The following is a 20,543-nucleotide window of genomic DNA, read 5'->3' as shown; positions in this document are numbered from 1 at the left end:
TCTGCAGTTTTCTGGAAGGATTTAAGTAGGATAGGTGTTAGCTCCTCTCTAAATTTGTGGTAGAATTCAGCTGTGAAGCCGTCTGGTCCTTTTGTTTGCTGGAAGATTTCTGATTACAGTTTCAATTTCTGTGCTTGTGATGGGTCTGTTAAGATTTTCTATTTCTTCCTGGTTCAGTTTTGGAAAGTTATACTTTTCTAAGAATTTGTCCATTTCTTCCAAGTTGTCCATTTTACTGGCATATAGTTGCTGATAGTAGTCTCTTATGATCCTTTGTATTTCTGTGTTGTCTGTTGTGATTTCTCCATTTTCATTTCTAATTTTGTTGATTTGATTCTTCTCCCTTTTTTTCTTGATGAGTCTGGCTAATGGTTTGTCTATTTTGTTTATCTTCTCAAAGAACCAGCTTTTAGCTTTGTTGATTTTTGCTATAGTCTCCTCTGTTTCTATTTTGCTTATTTCTACCCTAATTTTTATGATTTCTTTCCTTTTACTAATCCTGAAGTTCTTCATTTCTTCTTTTTCTAGTTGCTTTAGGCGTAGAGTTAGGTTATTTATTTGATTTTTCTCTCGTTTCTTGAGGTAAGCTTGTAATGCTATGAACCTTCCCCTTAGCACTACTTTTAAGTGCTAGGTTTTGGGTTGTTGTGTTTTCATTTTCATTCATTTCTGTGCATATTTTGATTTCTTTTTTGATTTCTTCTGTGGTTTGTTTGTTATTCAGAACCATGTTGTTTAACCTCCATATGTTTGTATTTTTAATAGTTTTCTCCCTGTAGTTGACATCTAATCTTACTGCATTGTGATCAGAAAAGATGCTTGGAATGATTTCAGTTTTTTTGAATTTATCAAGGCTAGATTTATGGCCCAGGATGTGATCTATCCTGAAGAAGGTTCCACGTGCACTTGAGAAAAAGGTGAAGTTCATTGTTTTGATTTGAAATGTCCTATAGATATCAATTAGGTCTAACTGATCCACTGTATCATTTAAAGTTTGTGTTTCCTTGCTAATTTTCTGTTTAGTTGATCTATCCAGAGGTGTAAGTGGGGTATTACAGTCTCCCACTTTATTGTGTTACAGTTAATTTCCCCTTTCACACTTGTTAGCATTTGCCTTACATATTGCAGTGCTCCTATGTTGGGTGTGTATATATTTACAATTATTATATCTTCTTTTTGGATTGATCCTTTGATCATTATGTAGTGTCCTTCTTTGTCTCTTTTCATGGCCTTTATTTCAAAGTCTATTTTATCTTTTTTTTTTTTTCTTTTCTTTTTTTTTTTTTTTTAGTCTATTTTGTCTAATATGAGTATTGCTACTTCTGGTTTCTTTTGGTCTCCATTTGCATGAAATATCTTTTTCCAGCCCTTCACTTTCAATCTGTATGTGTCCCTTGGTTTGAGGTGGGTCTCTTGTAGACAGCATATACAAGGGTCTCGTTTTTGTGTCCATTCAGCCAGTCTTTGTCTTTTGGTTGGGGCATTCAACCCATCTAAGGTAATTATTGACAAGTATGATCCTGTTGCCATTTGCTTTGTTGTCTTGGGTTCAAGTTTATACACCTTTTCTGTGTTTCCTATTTAGAGAAGATCATTTAGCATTTGTTGAAGAGCTGGTTTGGTGGTGCTGAATTTTCCTCAGCTTTTGCTTGTCTGTAAAGCTTTTGATTTCTCCTTCATATTTGAATGAGATCCTTTCCGGGTACAGTAATGTGGGTTGTAGTTTTTTCTCTTTCATCACTTTAAGTATGTCCTGCCATTCCCTTCTGGCCTGAAGAGTTTCTATTGAAAGTTCAGCTGTTATCCTTATGGGAATCCCCTTGTGTGTTATTTGTTGTTTTTCCCTTGCTTAATATTTGGTCTTTGTATTTGAGCTTCATTAATTTGATTAATATGTAAATTGGGGTGTTTCACCTTGGGTTTATCCTGTTTGGGACTCTCTGGGTTTCTTGGACTTGGGTGGCTATTTCCTCCCCCATTTTAGGGAACTTTTCAACTATTAGCTCCTCAAGTATTTTCTCACGTCCTTTCTTTTTGTCTTCTTCTTCTGGGACTCCTATGATTCAAATGTTGAGGCCTTTGACATTGTTCCAGAGGTCTCTGAGGTTGTCCTCATTTCTTTTAATTCTTTTTTCTTTTTTCCTCTCTGCTTCATTTATTTCCACCATTCTATCTTCCACCTCACTTATCCTATCTTCTGCCTCTGTTATTCTACTGTTGGTTCCCTCCAGAGTGTTTATGATCTCAGTTATTGCATTATTCATTATCTATTTTTTATTTCTTCTAGGTCCTTGTTAAACATTTCTTGCATATTTTTAATCCTTGTCTCCAGACTGTTTATCCATTTTGTTTTCAAGATTTTGGATCATTTTTACTGTCATTATTCTGAATTCTTTTTCAGGTAGACTCCCTATCTCCTCCTCTTTTGTTTGGTTTGGTGGGCATTTATCATGTTCCTTTACCTGCTGAATATTTCTCTACCTTTTCATCTTGTTTAGATTGCTGTGTTTGGGGTGGCCTTTCTGTATGCTAGAAGTTTGTGGTTCCTATTTATTATGGAGGTTCCTCCCTGTGGGTGGGGTTGGACGAGTGGCTTGTCAAGGTTTCCTGGTTAGGGAAGTTTGTGTCAGTGTTCTGGTGGGTGGAGCTGAATCTCTTCTCTCTGGAGTGCAATGAAGTGTCCAGTAGTGAGTTTTGAGGTGTCTGTGAGTTTGGTGTGACTTTTGGCTGCCTGTATTTTAATGCTTAGGGTTATGTTCCTGTGTTGTTCAAGAATTAGCTTGGTATGTCTTGCTCTGAAACTTGTTGGCTCTTGGGTGGAGCTTGGTTTCAGTGTAGGGATGGAGGCTTTTGGATGAGTTCTTGTCAATTAATATTCCCTGGAGTCAGGAGTTTTCTGGTGTTCTCAAGTTTTGGATTTAAGCCTCCTGCCTCTGGCTTTCCGTCTTATTCTTACAATAGCCTCAAGACTTCTCCATCCATACTGCACCAATGATAAAACATCTCCTTTTGAAGACAATGGGCTGCCTTTCTGGGTGCCTGGTGTCCTCCACCAGCATTCAGAAGTTGTTTTGTGGAATTTGCTCAGCGTTCAAATGATCTTTCGATGAATTTGTCAGGGAGAAAGTGGTCTCCCCATCCTATTCCTCTGCCATCTTAGGACCCCCCCCCCACAAGGCTTCCCGCCTTTATGATCTCCACACCAGTCTCCAATCCCATACTCTTCATTTATCCCTCCTCCTACCCCTTCAACTTTCCCCTTTGGTAGCCATAAGTTTGTTTCTATGTCTCTGAGTCTGATTCTGTTTTTGTTTTCACTATTTTATGGTTTGTTTTGATGAACAAAAAAATTCTTTAACTTTTAATGTAACCTAATTTCTCAGCCCTTTCCTTTATTATTTATTTCTTTCCCTACTGCAGAGTCATAAAGATACTCTTCTATGTTGTCATCCAAGAGTTTTATTGTTTTGACTATATAGATCTTTAATCAATCTAGAATTCATTTCTGTGTTTGGTATAAATAGCAACCCAGTTTCACTTTTTCCCATATGTTTGCTCAATTGCCTAGTAGCACTTACTAATATTCTTTTGGGATTTTGAGGGAAACTCTAGTGCAATTTTAGATCAATTTGAGAAAACCTGGTTTTAATATCTTTAAATAAAGCTTTAAAATCTTTCACATCTTATACTAGCTTTTTTTAAAGTTCATTTTTCATTGAAGTATAGTTGAATTATAGTGTTATATTTATTACTACTGTACATCAAAGTGATTCAGTTATATATATGTATGTGTGTGTGTGTGTGTATATATATATATACACACACACATTCTTTTTCATATTCTTTTCCATTATGGTTTATCACAGGATATTGAGCATAGTTTCCTGTACTGTACAGTAGGACTTTGCTGTTTATCCATTCTGTATATACCAATTTGCATCTGCTAATTCTAAACTCCCAGTCCAATCCTTTCCTGGCCTATACTAGTTTTTATTATTGGAAAACATTTTTTATGTTTTTATGATATGGTTTTTAAGTAAAGTATTTTGGAATGGTTTTCGATTTATAGAAAAGTGACAAAAGTAATACAGTATAGATTTGTCTTGTACTTTACCTATTTCCCCTGATGTTAAAAATCTTTTTGCCATGATATTTTTGTCAAAACTAAGAAACCAATGCGATGGACATGAGTTTGAGTAGACTCTGGGAGTTGGCAATGGACAGGGAAGACTGGCGTGCTGCAGTCCATGGGGTCTCAAGGAGTTGGACACGACTGAGCAACTGAACTGAACTGAACTGAAGAAACCAACATTGATACATCACTAGTAACCAAGCTCCAGACTTTATTTGGGTTTCACCAGCTTTTACATGAATTTCCTTTTGCTTCTTCAAGACCTAATCCAGGATAACACACTGTATTTATCTCTAATTTCTTCCACTCTGTGACTGTATCTACATCTTTCCTTCTTTTATCTGAGCCTTATAACTTTGAGGAGTACTGTCGTGTATGTTGTACATCCTCAATTTGGATTTATCTGATTTTTTTCTCATTATTATACTAGTTATGGATTTGGGGGGAAGAATACCACTGAAGTCAAATTTGATATGATTTTTAAAATATTTTATTGATGTATAATTACCAACAATAGAATGCAAGACCTTAGGTGTTCCACTATTGTATATGCATTTAAACAACACTAAAAACAAGATACAGAATATATTTACACCTGAAAAAGTTTCCGTATGTCCCATTCCAGTCGGTTCCTCTACCCATTCCATGCAAGCACTTTCTGATTATATCAGCAAAGTTTAGTTTTAATCTGTGTCTGGATTTCATGCAAATGAATTGTATAATATATACCTTTTACAAATGGCTTTCACTTAATACAAATTTTTAGGATTCATCTATGTTAGTTTATATGTTAAAACTTTGTTCTTTCTATTGGTAAGTAGTATTCTACTGTACTTTGGCCACCTGATGCAAAGAGCTGATTCATTGAAAAATACTCTTAGGCTGGAAAAGATTGAAGACAAAAGGAGAAAGGAGTGGCAGATGAAGGTTAGATAGCATCACCAACTCAATGGATATGAATTTGAGGAAACTCTTGGAGACAGTGAAGGACAGGGGAGCCTGGTGTACTGCAGTCAATCCATGGGGTCACAAAGAGTTGGACACAACTTAGCGACTGAACAACAATTCCATTGTATGATTATATAATAATGTGTTTATGTATTCTTAGTGAGGGATATTTGAGGTTTTTTTTTCAGTTTTTGTCTAGTATGAGTAAGGCTTCTGTAAATATTTGTGTACTTTTAGTAAAAACTTTTGGTATTTTTCTTGGAAAAATACCTGGCATGGTAAAAGAAATTTGTATCTGTCTAATAAATATCTACCTGTCTAAGTTTGCAAAAATAGTCTATATTTTCTTTTGTCTTAGCTGTATAGTGTTGGGTTTTACGTTTAGGTCTGTGAAGTACAGGTCAAGTTGCATATCCAATTGTTCCAGAAAATTTTGTTAAAAAGACGTTCTTTCCCAATTGAACTAATTAGTCACTTTGAATGAAAATCAATCTACTGTATATGTATTGGGTTATTTGTTGAACTCTATATTCTTTTTAGAGAACTATTTGTTCTTAAACAATACTCTTCTGTCTTGATTGCTGTAGTGTTATGTCATGGAATCAAGTATAGTAAATCCTCCAACTTTGTTTTTCTTTGTTCAAGAATATTTTGACTATTCTAGGTGTGTTGTTTTTCCATATAATTTAGAAAGCAGCTTGTTTAGTTCTTTAAAAAGGCCTGCTTGAATTTTTATTGGATTGGGCATTGAATCTATAAGTCAACTTAGGAAGAATGGATATCTTAATATTATTGATTCTTCTAATCTATGAGGATATTATTCTTGTTGACTTCTTTAAACTTACTAATTTGATTTATTGAGCTAATCTTTTATTTTAGTTCATTGTTTTCAGTATAGAAGTCCTTCACATTTCTTTTTTAGATTTATTTGTAAGTATATGTATTTTTAATATAATTTTATTTATTTTTGGCTGCACTGGGTCTTCATCACTGTGCAGGCTTTTCTCTAGTTGTGGCAAGAGGGATTGCTGTTCGTTGTGGTGCATGGGCTTCTCACTGCAGTGGCTTCTCTTGTTGTGGAGTACAGGCTCTAGGACACGTGGGCCTCAGTAGTTGAGGCCCACAGGCTCAGCAGCTATGGCTCCCAGGCTTAGTTGCTCTGCAGCATGTGAGATCTTCCCAGACCAGGGATCAAACCCATCTCTCCTGCTTTGGCAGGTGGGTTCTTTACTACTGAGTCACCAGAGATGATAAGTAGTATTGATTTAAATTTTTTATTTCCCAATTTTTGTTGTTGGTAAATATAAATACAATTGATTTATCTTATTCTAAATTGAAAATCAAAAGTTGCAAAAAAATTACAAAGATGCCCTATATACCAATTACCCACTTGCCCAACGACAACACCTTATATAAGTATACTTTATGAAAAGTATACTTTTAAGTATACATTCTCAAAACCAGAAAATTTAGATTACAGACCTATTCAAAGTTTACCAATTTTTGCACATACTTACTCTTTGTTGTTTTTGTATATATTTCTATGACATTTTATCATATACATAGATTTGTATAACCACCATGACAATCAACATACAGAACTGTTCCATTACCATGAAGAAACTCCTTCATACTAGCCTTTATTGTCACACCCTCCCTCCTTTTCCTTAACCTGTGATTCTGTCCTCCATCTCTCTAATTGCCTCATTTCTAGAACTTTATATAAATGGAATCCTATAGCTTTATGGCCTTTTGAGCTTGGGTTTTCATCACATAGCATAATGCCCTTAACATCCCTCCATAGCATTGCATGTATCAATATTTTTTCTTTTTTAATTGCTGAGTAGTATAACATTGTGTGGATATACCACAGTTTGCTTAACCATTTATCCACTGGGGAATATTTGATTTGTTTCTAGTTGTGAGCTACTACAAGATAAGCATGCCATGATTGTTTGTGTACAGGTGTTTCTGAAAACATTAGTTCTAGTTCCTCTAGAATAAATTCCCAGGAATGCAGTTGCTGGATCATGCGGTAAGTGTATACTTTTTATTTGGCTGTGCTGGGTCTTCGTGCTATGCATGGGCTTTGTCTAGTTGCACTGAGCTGAGGGTATTCTCTAGTTGCTGTGCATGGGCTTCTCACTGCAGTGGCTTCTCTTTGTTGCAGAGCACAGGATGTAGGGTGTGCAGGTTCAGTAGTTGTGGTACACAGACTTAGTTGCCCTGTGGCATGTGGAATCTTCCCAGACCAGGGATCAAATCCATGTCCCCTGCATTGGCAGGCAGCTACTCAACGTTTGGACAACCAAGGAAGTCCCAATATGATTACTTTTAAAAGAAGTTCCCAGATTGATTTGCAGATGGTACCATATTACATACCCACCAGTAATGTGTAAGAGAATTGTGTTTCCACATCCTCATTATCATTTGATACTTAGCATTTTAAATGTTAGCCATTTAAATTTGTTTGTGTGTATGCCATTTCCTCAGTCGTGTTAAACTCTTTGCAATCCCATAGAGTATAGCCTGCCAGGTTCCTCTGTCCATGGAATTTTCCAGTTAAGAACTCTGGAGTGGGTTGCCATTTCCTCCTCCAGGGCATCTTCTGACCCAGAGATCGAACCCATGTCTCCTGTGTATCTTGCATTACAGATGGATTCTTTACCCACTGAGCCATCAGGGGAAGCCCATTTAAATATGTTTAGTGATTTTAATTTTTATTTCTTTAATGGGCAATGATGTTGAACAGCTTTTCATATTTTTATTTGCCATCATGTATCTTCTTTGGTAAAGAGTCTCTTCAGCTTTCTTGTGCATTTTCTAATTGGATTATCTTTCTGATTAATTTAGAGTGTATATTCTGTATACAAGTCTCTCTTGTCAGATATGTGATTTACAAATATTTTCCCCCAATTGATGACTTGTGCTTTCATCTTGTCAACAGAGGAGTTTGCAAAGCATATGTTTTTATTTATCCATTTTTCCTTTTTGCTTTGTTTTTATTGAAGGATGGTTGATTTACAATGCTGTTTCAATTACTGCTATACAGAAAAGTAATTTAGTTATACACATTTGTGTGTGAGTGTGTGCTCAGCCGCTCTGTACTCTCTTGACTCTTTGAGACTGTATGGACTGTATCCTGCCAGGCTTCTCTGTCCATGGAATTTTCCAGGCCAGAATACCAGAGTGGGTTACCATTTCCTACTCCAGGGGATCTTCCCAATCCAGGGATTGAACCCACATCTCTTTCATCTCCTGCATTGGCATGTGGATTCTTTACTACTGCACCACCTAGGAAGTTATAGCAAAATGATTTAGTTATGAATATATACACATTCTTTTTAATATATTTCTTCCATTGTGGTTTATCATAGTATATTGAATATAGTTCTCTGTGCTATACAAAAAGACCTTGTTGTTTATCTCTTCTATGTATGAAAGCTTACATCTGCTAACCCCAACCTCCCGTACCATCCCTCCCTCATAATTCCTCCCCTTTGGCAACCACTAGTCTGTTCTGTATGTCTGTGATTATGTTTTTGTTTCATAGGTTCATTTGTGTCATATTTTAGATTCCACATAGCAGTAATATCATATGGTATTTGTCTTTCTCTTTCTGACTTGCTTCACTTAGTATGATAATCTCTAGTTGCATCCATGTTGTTGCAGATGGTATTATTTCATTATTTTTATGACTGAGTAGTATTCCATTGTATGTATGTACCATGTCATCTTTATCCATTCATCTGTCATTGGACATTTAAGTTGTCTTCATGTTTTGACTATTGTGAATAGTGCTCCTATGAACATAAGGGTGTGTGTACTTTTTTGAACCATAGTTTTGTCTGAATATATGCCCAGGAGTGTGATTGCTGAATCATATGGTAATTCTGTTTTTAGTTTTTTGAGAAACTTTCATACTGTCTTCTATCAGTGACTGTACCAACTCACATTCCCACCAACAGTATAGTGGAGGGTTCCTTTTTCTCCATATCCTCTCCAGCATTTGTTATTGTAGACTTTTTAATGATGGCCATTCTGATTGGTGTGAGATGGTACCTCATTGTAGTTGATTTGCATTTCTCTAATATTAGCAGTATTGAGCATCTTTTCATGTGCCTACTAGCCATCTTTATTTTTTCCTTGGTGAAATGTCTGTTTAGGCCTTCTGCTCATTTTTCAATTGGGTTGTTTGCCTTTTTGTTGTTGAGTTATACATTTTTCATTTTTGGATCATGGTTTTAGTGTCATATCCAAGAACTCTTAGCCTAACCCTAGGTCACAAGAATTTGCTTCCAAATTTTCTTCTAAAAGTTTCTTAGCTTTAGGTTGTTTTTTTTATATTTAATAGCTTTACTGGTATAGTTCACATAATGTATAATTTGCCTTTTTAAAGTGTATACTTCAGAAATTTTTAGATATTCACAGAGTTGTAGAACAGCCTTCACAATCAATTTAGAATACTTTTATCACCTCTAAAAGAAACTCCATACCCTTAGCAATCACTGACCCTCCATTTTCCTCCAATCCTCCTAGGCCTAGACAAATACTAGTCTGCTTTCTATATCTATAGACTTGTTTATTCTGGAATTTCTTATAAATATGCAATATATGGTCTCTTGTATCTACCTTTTCATTTGACATAATGTTTTCAAGGTCCATCCTTGTTATTACATATATCAGTATTTCATTCTTTTTCATGGCTGAATAATATTCCATTGTATGCCTATATCATATTTTGTTTATCCATTTATCAGTTGAAAGATGTTTGAGTTGTTTATACTAGGTTGGTGAAAAAGTAGTTGTAGTTTCAGATGTGAATTTTAAATCATTATAACTAGGCTCAAACAGCTCTTTATTAATCAAAATAAGAACCATTAAAATCAGCACATTTTTCCCAATGAGAGATAAGTTTGTTTATTCCTGTCGTGCAAAAATCCATGTTTCGGGATTCAACAAACTTGGAAAGTATTTTCTGCCTCCTGCAGGTTGTGGAAGCATTTTTCCCTGCAAAAAGTTGTCAAGATGCTTGAAGAAGTGGTAATCAATTGGCAAGAGATCAGGTGAATATGGCAGATGAGGCAAAACTTTGTAGCCCAATTCATTCAACTTTTGAAACATTGACTGTATGATATGTGATTGGGTGTTATTGTGGAGAAGAATTGGTCCCTTTTTTGGTGGCCAGTGCTGGCTGTAGTTAGTTAGTTAGTTCAGTCACTCAGTCGTGCCCGACTCTTTGCGACCCCATGGACTGCAGCACGCCAGGCCTCCCTGTCTATCACCAACTCCCGGAGTTTACTCAAACTCATGTCCGTTGAATTGGTGATGCCATCCAACCATCTCATCCTCTGTCATCCCCTTCTCCTCCTACCTTCAATCTTTCCCAGCATCAGGGTCTTTTCAAATGAGTCAGCTCTTCACATCAGGTGGCCAAAGTATTGGTGTTTCAACTTCAACATCAGTCCTTCCAGTGAATATTCAGGATTAATTTCCCTTCAGGATGGACAGATTGGATCTCCTTGCAATCCGAGGGATTCTCAAGAGTCTTCTCCAACACCACAGTTCAAAAGCAGCAATTCTTCAGCGCTCAGCTTTCTTTATAGTCCAACTCTCACATCCATATATGACTACTGGAAAAACCATAGCTTTGACTAGACAGACCTTTGTTGGCAAAGTAATGTCTCTGCTTTTTAATATGCTGTCTAGGTTGGTCATAACTTTTCTTCTAAGGAGCAAGCGTCTTTTAATTTCATGGCTGCAGTCACCAACTGCAGTGATTTTGGAGTCAAAAAAACTGAAGTCTCTCACTGTTCCCATTGTTTCCCCATCTATTTGTCATGAAGTGATGGGACCAGATGCCATGATCTTAGTTTTCTGGATGTTGAGTTTTAAGCCAACTTTTTCACTCTCCTCTTTCACTTTCATCAAGAGGTTGTTTAGTTCTTCTTCGCTTTCTGCCATAAGGGTGGTGTCTGCATTATCTGAGGTTATTGATATTTCTCCTGGCAATCTTGATTCCAGCTTGTGCTTCATCCAGCCCAGCGTGTCTCATGATGCACTCTGCATATAAGCTAAATAAGCAGGGTGATAATATGCAGCCTTGACGTACTCCTTTTCCTATTTGAAATTAGTCTGTTGTTCTATGTCCAGTTCTAACTGTTGCTTCCTGACCAGCATACAGAATTATCAAGAGGCAGGTCAGGTGGTCTGGTATTCCCACCTCTTTAAGAATTTTCCGCCATTTGTTGTGATCCACAGCCAAAGGTTTTGGCATAGTCTATAAAGCAGAAGTAGATGTTTTTCTGAAACTCTCTTGCTTTTTTGATGATCCAGCAGATGTTGGCAATTTGATCTCTGGTTCCTCTGCCTTTTCTAAAACCAGCTTGAACATCTAGAAGTTCATGGTTCACGTATTATTGAAGCCTGGCTTGGAGAATTTTGAGCATTACTTTGCTAGCATGTGAGATAAGTGCAATTGTGTGGTAGTTTGAACATTCTTTGGTATTGCCTTTCTTTGGGATTGAAATGAAAACTGACCTTTTCCAGTCCTGTGGCCACTGCTGACTTTTCCAAATTTGCTGACATATTGAGTGCCGCACTTTCACAGCATCATCATTTAGGATTTGAAATAGCTCAACTGGAATTCTATCACCTCCACTAGCTTTGTTCATAGTGATGCTTCCTAACGCCCACTTGACTTCGCATTCCAGGATACTGGCTCTAGGTGAGTGATCACACCATCGTAATTATCTGGGTCATGAAGATCTTTTTTATATAGCTCTTCTGTGTATTCTTGCCACGTCTTCTTAATATCTTCTGCTTCTGTTAGGTCCATACCATTTCTGTCCTTTATTGAGCCCATCTTTGCATGAAATGTTCCCTTGGTATCTCTAATTTTCTTGAGGAGACCTCTAGTCTTTCCCATTCTATTGTTTTTCTCTATTTCTTTGCACTGATCACTGAGGGAGTCTTTCTTATCTCTCCTTGCTATTCTTTGGAACTCTGCATTCAAATGGGTATATCTTTTCTTTTCTCCTTTGCTTTTTGCTTCTCTTCTTTTCATAGCTATTTGTAAGGCCTCCTCAGACAGCCATTTTTGCTTAGATAAAGATGATAATTGCGACTTCCTTCAAAAGGTCCCATGCATGCACTGCTACACTCAGTGCCCCTAACCCTGCAACAGGCCACCACCGCCCCACGCCTCCACCGGAGACTTCTGGACACTCATGGGCAAGTCTGGGTCAGTCTCTTGTGGGGTCACTGCTCCTTTATCCTGGGTCCTGATGTGCACAAGGTTCTGTTTGTGCCCTTTAAGAGTCTATTTCCCCAGTCCTGTTTAAGTTCTGGCAGCTCTATGGTGGGGTTAATGGCGACTTCCGCCAAGAGGGCTTATGCCATACCCAAGTCTGCTGCACCCAGAGCCCTTGCCTATGTGGCAGTCTACTGCTGACCCAAACCTCCACAGGAGACACTCAAACACAGTTCTGTTTCAGTCTCTGTGGGGTCTCTGGGTCCTGGTGGGCACAAGGTTTGTTTGAGCCCTCTGACCATCTCTGGCAAATATGGGGTTTGATTCTAAATGCAATTTCGCCCTTCCTACTGTCTTGCTGGGGCTTCTCCTTTGCCTTGGACATGAGGCATCTCCTCAAAGTTGCTCCACTTTTTTTTTGTTGACCAATCTGGCTGTAGGCTTTACAGTTTTCAGTGCATCTAATTGATCTGTCCCTTGGACTGCAAGGAGATCAAACCAGTCAATCCTAAAGGAAATCAGTCCTGAATGTTCATTGGAAAGACTGATGCTAAAGCTGAAACTCCAATAATTTGGCCACCTGATGAATAGAGACCTCCTCAAGAAAATTAGAGATACAAAGGGATCATTTCATGCAAAGATGGGACGATAAAGGACAGAAATGGTATGGACCTAACAGAAGCAGAAGATATTAAGAAAAGGTGGCAAGAATACACAGAAGGACTATACAAAAAAGATCTTCATGACCCAGATAATCATGATAGTGTGATCACTCACCTAGAGCCAGACATTCTGGAATGCGAAGTCAAGTGGGCATTAGGAAGCATCACTACAAAGCTAGTGGAGGTGATAGGATTCCAGTTGAGCTATTTCAAATCCTAAAATATGATGCTGTGAAAGTGCTGCACTCAATATGCCAGCAAATTTGGAAAGCTCAGCAGTGGCCACAGGACTGGAAAAGGTCAGTTTTCATTTCAATCCCAAAGAAAGGCAATGCCAAAGAATGTTCAAACTACCACACAGTTGCAGTCATCTCACATGCTAGTAAATTCACTCACACGCTCAAAATTCTCCAAGCCAGGCTTCAACAATATGTAAACTGTGAACTTCTAGATGTTCAAGCTGGTTTTAGAAAAGGCAGAGGAACCAGAGATCAAATTGCCAACATCTGCTGGATCATCAAAAAAGCAAGAGAATTCTAGAAAAACATCTATTTCTGCTTTATTATCAGTATAGATTCATGGCTTTCTATTTTATTTAGCAGATTATAATCCATCACTGTTATTAATTTGTTGCTCAAATTAAACTTAACCAGTGAGCCACTTGTTCAAGGTTATTCCTCTGTCTTTTTTATATATCCCGATCATTTTTAGAGTTTTACTTACTTCTGATCTATAGTATCATTTTTGAAAGAATACTCATTTTACTAATATCTATATATCCTTATATATTTAAATATTTCCTTACTCTTAAAATTTTACATTGTAGACTTTAAAAATGCTAAACTGTGTTGTGATGAACATTCTGGTAACTGGGTGTTAACATAAATCCAAAATTATTTACCTGACATAATAATTTTCTAGAAGTGGATTTGTTAAATTGCCCTCTAGAAAAAATTGTACCTATTTATATCAGTCAGTTCAGTCGCTCAGTCGTATCTGACTCTTTGCAACCCCACGGACAGCAGTGCACCAGGCTACCCTGTGCATCACCAGCTCCTGGAGCTTGCTTAAACTCTTGACCATCGAGTCAGTGATGCCATCCAACCATCTCATCCTCTGTGGTCCCCTTCTCGTTCTGCTTTCAATCTTTCCCAGCATCAGGGTCTTTTCCAATGAGTCAGTTCTTCGCATCAGGTGGCCAAAGTATTGGAGTTTCAGCTTCATCATCAGTCCTTCCAATGACTATTCAGGACTGATTCCCTTTAGGATGGAATGGTTGGATCTCCTTGCAGTTCAAGGGACTCTCGAGAGTCTTCTCCAACACCACAGTTCAAGAGCATCAGTTCTTCGGTGCTCAGCTTTACTTATCATCCAACTCTCACATTTATACATAACTACTGGAAAAACCATAGCTTTGACTAGACAGACCTTTGTTGGCAAAGTAATGTCTCTGCTTTTTAATATACTGTCTAGGTTGGTCATAACTTTTCTTCCAAGGAGTAAGCGTCTTTTAATTTCATAGCTGCAGTGATTTTGGAACCCCCAAAAAATAAAGTCCACCACTGTTTCCACTAATTCCCCATCTATTTGCCATGAAGTGATGGGACCAGATGCCATGATCCTACTTTTCTGAATGTTGAGCTTTAAGCCAACTTTTTCACTCTCCTCTTTCACTTTCATCAAGAGGCTGTTTAGTTCTTCTTCACTTTCTGCCTTAAGGGTGGTGTCATCTGCATATGTGAGGTTATTGATATCTCTCCTGGCAATCTTGATCCCAGCTTGTGCTTCATCCAGCCTGGCATTTCGCATGATGTACTCTGCACAGAAGTTAAATAAGCAGGATGACAATATACAGCCTTGATGTAGTCCTTTCCCTATTTGGAACCAGTCTGTTGTTCCATGTCCAGTTCTAACTGTTGCTTCTTGACCTGTATACTGATTTCTCAGGAGACAGGTAAGGTGGTCTGGTATTCCCATCTCTTTCAGAATTTTCCACAGTTTATTGTGATCCACACAGTCAAAGGTTTTGGCATAGTCAATAAAGAAGAAGTAGATGTTTTTCTGGAACTCTCTTGCTTTTTCAGTGATCCAGTGGATGTTGGCAATTTGATCTCTGGTTCCTCTGCCTTTTCTAAATCTAGCTTGAACATCTGGAAGTTCATGGTTCATGTATTGTTGAAGCCTGGCTTGGAGAATTTTGAGCATTACTTTACTAGAGTGTGAGATGAGTACAATTGTGCTGTAGTTTAAACTTTCTTTAGCACTGTCTTTCTTTGGTATTGAAATGAAAACTGACCTTTTCCAGTCCCGTGGCCACTGCTGAGTTTTCCAAATTTGCTGGCATATTGAGTGCAGCACTTTCACAGCATCATCTTTTAGGATTTGAAATAGCTCAACTGAAATTCTATCACCTCCACTAGCTTTGTTCATAGTGATGCTTCCTAATGCCCACTTGACTTCGCATTCCAGGATGTCTGGCTCTAGGTGAGTGATCACAGCATTGTGATTTTCTGGGTCATGAAGATCTTTTTTGTACAGTTTTTCTATGTATTCTTGCCACCTCTTCTTAATATCTTCTGCTTCTGTTAGGTCCACACCATTTCTATCCTTTATTGAGCCCATCTTTGCATGAAATGTTCCCTTGGTATCACTAATTTTTTTAAAGGTATCTCTAGTCCTTCCCATTCTATTGTTTTTTATCTCTCCATGCTATTCTTTGGAACTCTGCATTCAACTGTGTGTACTTTTCTTTTTATCCTTTGCCTTTCGCTTCTCTTCTTTTCTCAGCTATTTGTAAGGCCCCCTCAGACAACAAATTTGCCTTTTTGCATTTCTTTTTCTGGGGGATGATCTTGAGCCCTGCCTCCTGCACAGTGTCACAAACCTTCATCCATAGTTCTTCAGGCCTCTGTCAGATCTGATCCCTTGAGTCTATTTGTCACTTCCACAGTATAATCGTAAGGGATTTGATTTAGGTCAGACCTGAATGGTCTAGTGGTTTATATATTTATATATATAGCATATAAGAATGCCTATTTTGTCGTTCCCTAGTTTGGGTAGAATTTTAATACATTGGGGACCTTACTCTATGGTTCCCATACCAAGAATGTCAGCACTACCTGGGAACCTGTTAGAAACGCAGAATCTCAGACCCCACCCCAGACCTGTTGAGTTAGAATCTATATTTTAACAAGTTCCCCCAGGTGATACATAGGCACATGAAAGTCTGAAAAGCAGTTTCAGATATAATTTATATGTTGTTCAGTCTCTCAGTCATCTCCAACTCTTTGCAACCCCATGGACTGTAACCCACCAGGCTCCTCTCTCCATGGAACTCTCCAGACAAGAACACTGGAGTGGGTTGCCATTTCCTTCTCCAGGGGATCTTCTCCACCCAGGGATCAAACCCGCATCTCCTGCGTTAGCAGATGGGTTCTTTACCACTGAGCCACCAGGGAAGCCCGTGTGTAGGCATGAGCATAGAATAGTCCAGAACTTGATTCCAGAACTTCTTAGATTAAACTGCAGGCCCATGTGGAAATATTGACTTGATCCTAGATCCAGGCAAGGTAAGTCAGGAGCCTGTACTGACATTTGTATTAATAAAAAGTGAAATGATCAAAAAGTAAAGTAGATTCCCAAAAATGTGCTTATGTGTTATCCTATCTAAATGTATATTCCATATATATATGTGTGTGTGTGTGTGTGTATCTCCTAATCAAGCCTTTTTGGCAAACAGGACAATGAAGGTCAGCACAGAGTACCAACACTGTTCCCTGTAACAGGAGACAGTGTTGTCTCTCTATCTTCACCCACTGCATACCAAACACTCTATGCATTAGCTCATCGTTTATCTAGTAGTCTAAGGAAAAACTGAATCAGATCACTTATGGAGTGGTTTACAATAGATACTAGTAAGCCCTACTGCCTGATAATCTGTTTTAGTGGCCTGATATTATGTCTAAGAAACTACATTTTTTTTAAATTTATTTATTTATTTATTTTTTGTCATACATTGATATGAATCAGCCATAGATTTACACGTATTCCCCATCCCGATCCCCCCTCCCACCTCCCTCTCCACCCGATTCCTCTGGGTCTTCCCAGTGCACCAGGCCCGAGCACTTGTCTCATGCATCCCACCTGGGCTGGTGATCTGAAGAAACTGCATTTTTAATAAACATACTGGGTGATTCTGATGCCCTCAGTTTGAGAATTACTACACCACTACACTTTCCAGAACATATCTGAAATGCATTTTTGATCAGATGTTTTATTGACTTCAAAATAGTCACATTTTTATGAAAGCTTTCAGCCAGAATTTACTTTTTTGTTGTTATTAGTTAATAGGATGAGTAAGTCTAGGAATTGTAATTACTTTTTTTGTCATCACTAGTTCTAACCAAGCAACTCTATGTTAGTGAGAGTAGAGAGAAATAATCCTGTTGAACTCTATTTCACCCTTCATTCTCTATCCTGGAGACTGCCTTCTTGAGCCAATTCACATTCTTTTCAGATGATACCTCAACACATTTTCTTTCCTGTCAATATAGTTTGGTGAGATAAATTCATATCATGGAAAAAACATGATTCTATCAAAATTTTATTATGATGTTAACATATATTATCACATAAGTATATATCAAGTAATTTTTAAAAACTATTAATTTTTAAAATACAAATAATATTTTTTATGTAGGAGGAGCAAAGAAAAAAGGAAACAGCATGTATAAAAGGTACTTTTTCTCAACAGTTTATTAGAATAAATCATAATCAACTTTTAGCAATTCACATTTTAAAGAATCAAGAGGCTATCTTAAATATATACTAAATATCTAAATATTTTTAAAATCGTGAAAACTCAAGGGAAATATCTATTTATTAGTATATTAATAAGCATTTTTTAGAAAACAAAATTTGCAGTGTCCTATCTTAAAATGTGAATTTTTAATTTTTTTTTTTTTTTGCCTCTTATTTATACCCAAAGGTATCAGAGTCAATGCCATAGAGACATGATGGAGAGTCAAAAGGCATGAGCATTTTGTAACCCTTTAGATATTGACTTAGTACCTCAAAGCCTTACTCTCCTACATAATTTTAGAAATGCTGAATATAGAATGTAATAAGGTATTTAAAACAGCTTTAAAATTAATGTTACATATTCACATCAAAATTTTGTAAAATATCATAAAAGATAGTTTAGGATATTTTGTAAATGTGATGTTTTCTAAAACTTAACATTTTTATTTGCAACTGTACAGCATAAATAATGTAATGGGAGAAGCGTGGGATTTAGAGTAACAGATCTAGAACAAAGTCCGTTTTGTATCTGATTTTGGTGACTCATTTCTCTAAGTCTCAGTCTCAGTAATATCTTTTGTGAAGTAGGGCTGATAACTACCTTTAGTAATAATTGAAAGGATAAATGAGATTTGGAAGTATATCAAACTGCTGTGTAAATTCTAAGGCATTATATATGAATGCTGATTTAGTTCTTACTTTAATTGGTATAAAGCCAGTTTGATCCCATGGTGGACAAACATTTTGTAATTTAGCTGCTTTGACCCCATGAATTGTAGGCTTCCAAGCTCCTCTGTCCATGGAATTCTCCAGGCAAGAATACTGAAGTGGATAGCCATTCCCTTCTCCAGGGGATCTTCCCCACCCAGGGATCAAACCCGAGTCTCCCATATTGCAGGCAGATTCTTTACCATCTGAGCCAGGGAAGCCCCAATATATCTGCTTAAGGAAACATTTTTAAATTTATTATTTTTTTCTCTTACTTTTTTTTTAATTGAAAGATAATTGTTTTACAGAATTTTGTTTTCTGTCAAACCTCAACATGAATCAGCCATAGGTATACATACATCCCCTCCCTTTTGAACCTCCCTCCCATCTCCCTTCGCATCCCACCCCTATAGTTGATACAAAGCCTCTGTTTGAGTTTCCTGAGCCAAAGTTTATAAAATTTAGCCCTAAATAGTTAAACTATCTGCCATTTCTGATTTTAAGGGACATTCCAGAACTGAGCTTTCTAGCCTGTTTAGAATCTTCTCTTGTTAAGACAGGTTGATTTTATTTAGAATAGAATTATCTACTCTGGTTTATCATGAAAACATTACTGATTCCCCATTATATATTTAACATTGTGTAGATGTTGATAGCAACTTAGAATTTTCACTGTTGCATTATTCTGTTCCTAAAAACCCTAAAAAGAGTTTGAATTTTCGAAAGTAACATTATCCTTATATTAAGATTTGGCTCATGAATATGTAATATTCATAGTAAATCTGTTTTTTTTGTTTTTTTTTTTTTTACAGCAAATAATGGTTATTCTAAAGATGATTTCTGCCTTGCAACAAAAAAAGTCATTTGTGACCCCTCAGAGTCTAGCTCGGCAACAAATCCCAGCAGTGTTACCTTAAGCTTATCAACATTACCATCTGATTTTTATTACAGCCAAAGTGTAGAAATAGCTGATGACTGGTATTCTGATGATTCTCAAATGAAAAAGAGCCCTCCGATGCCTTTTCTCGAGGAGCCTCTAATGGAAAAAGTATTTTCATACTTGACAACCATTCCATTAGAACAATGTACTGAAAATGTACTAAATATGACACTTTGTGATGATCAAAAAGATGATAACCTTAAGGAAATATTTACGCGAAGAAATACAGAGGTTGAAATACAAAACCTTCAACATAATACTGAATGACTTTTTTCTTTTGAAACTTTGTGTACCCTGAAATCATGTAAAGTTAAAACTGAATTACCAGCTTCTGAGTCTCTTAACATGTCCATGCTAATATTATTTCTTTTGTTCTTTACTATAGAGTGGTCGTACTTCCCTTTCCAATTATTTGTAGAAACAAAATTACAGGAAGAAGTAGAGTGATATCATAAACATTAAGTTTAACTCCTTGTATCTCATCAAAGGATATAATAAATAATACAAATGTATTTTAACACATAGGAGAAATACTTTAAGAAATCCTCAGCACAAATACATTTTAAATAAAACATTTGCAACATTTCTTTATACTTCTGACATTTTCAGTTTTATTTCAGTGTGGGTAAGACTGGGCAGAATACTTCCATCAGCTATTCTGATTTTTAAATACATCAATCACCATTTAAATCTTATTATGCCATGATTTTCATAAGCAATATAGCTTTGTTCCTCTAGGGAAGCCTGGAACACTGAAGAATACAGAAAATAATTTTCTTTGCCCTATCCTGTATCTGTTTCTCTGAATGAACCTCTGACCCTTTCCCCACTATGATGAAGATATAAGCAGTTATGTTCATAAGCACCTGACTCAAGCTAGGATGAACCAGAATTTCTCTCTAGTCTGAGAAACCCTTGGTCAAATTTCAATTTATGGCTCCGAGGGATTTTTGACACCTACCCCACAATTAATCTTTTTTTCTTTCTTTCTCATAAATGCTCTTCATGTAATTAGGCCCTAATTTTTCTTTCTCTTGGGAAAAACAATGAAATATATCATTACTTTTTGTGCTTAAAACACTCATACTGGGACCTGTGCAT

General features: G+C 36.9%; 1 protein-coding gene across 1 annotated transcript in view; it reads left to right on the top strand.

Annotated features, from left to right (window-relative positions):
- The window catches only part of C20H1orf185 (chromosome 20 C1orf185 homolog), a 159,897-nt gene extending 140,107 nt beyond the window's left edge, over window positions 1-19,790 (top strand). The window contains exons 5-6 of the mRNA XM_043876373.1: window positions 17,694-17,730; window positions 19,315-19,790. Of these exons, the coding sequence (XP_043732308.1) occupies window positions 17,694-17,730; window positions 19,315-19,709 (432 nt within the window). The 3' untranslated portion in view covers window positions 19,710-19,790. The remainder of the gene's footprint in view (window positions 1-17,693; window positions 17,731-19,314) is intronic.
- Window positions 19,791-20,543: the final 753 nt, after the last annotated feature.

This window comes from Cervus elaphus, chromosome 20, assembly GCF_910594005.1.
Source record: "Cervus elaphus chromosome 20, mCerEla1.1, whole genome shotgun sequence".
Lineage (NCBI taxonomy): Eukaryota > Metazoa > Chordata > Mammalia > Artiodactyla > Cervidae > Cervus > Cervus elaphus.
Note: the sequence above shows the minus strand (reverse complement) of the source record. Positions and strands in the feature narration are given on the sequence as shown.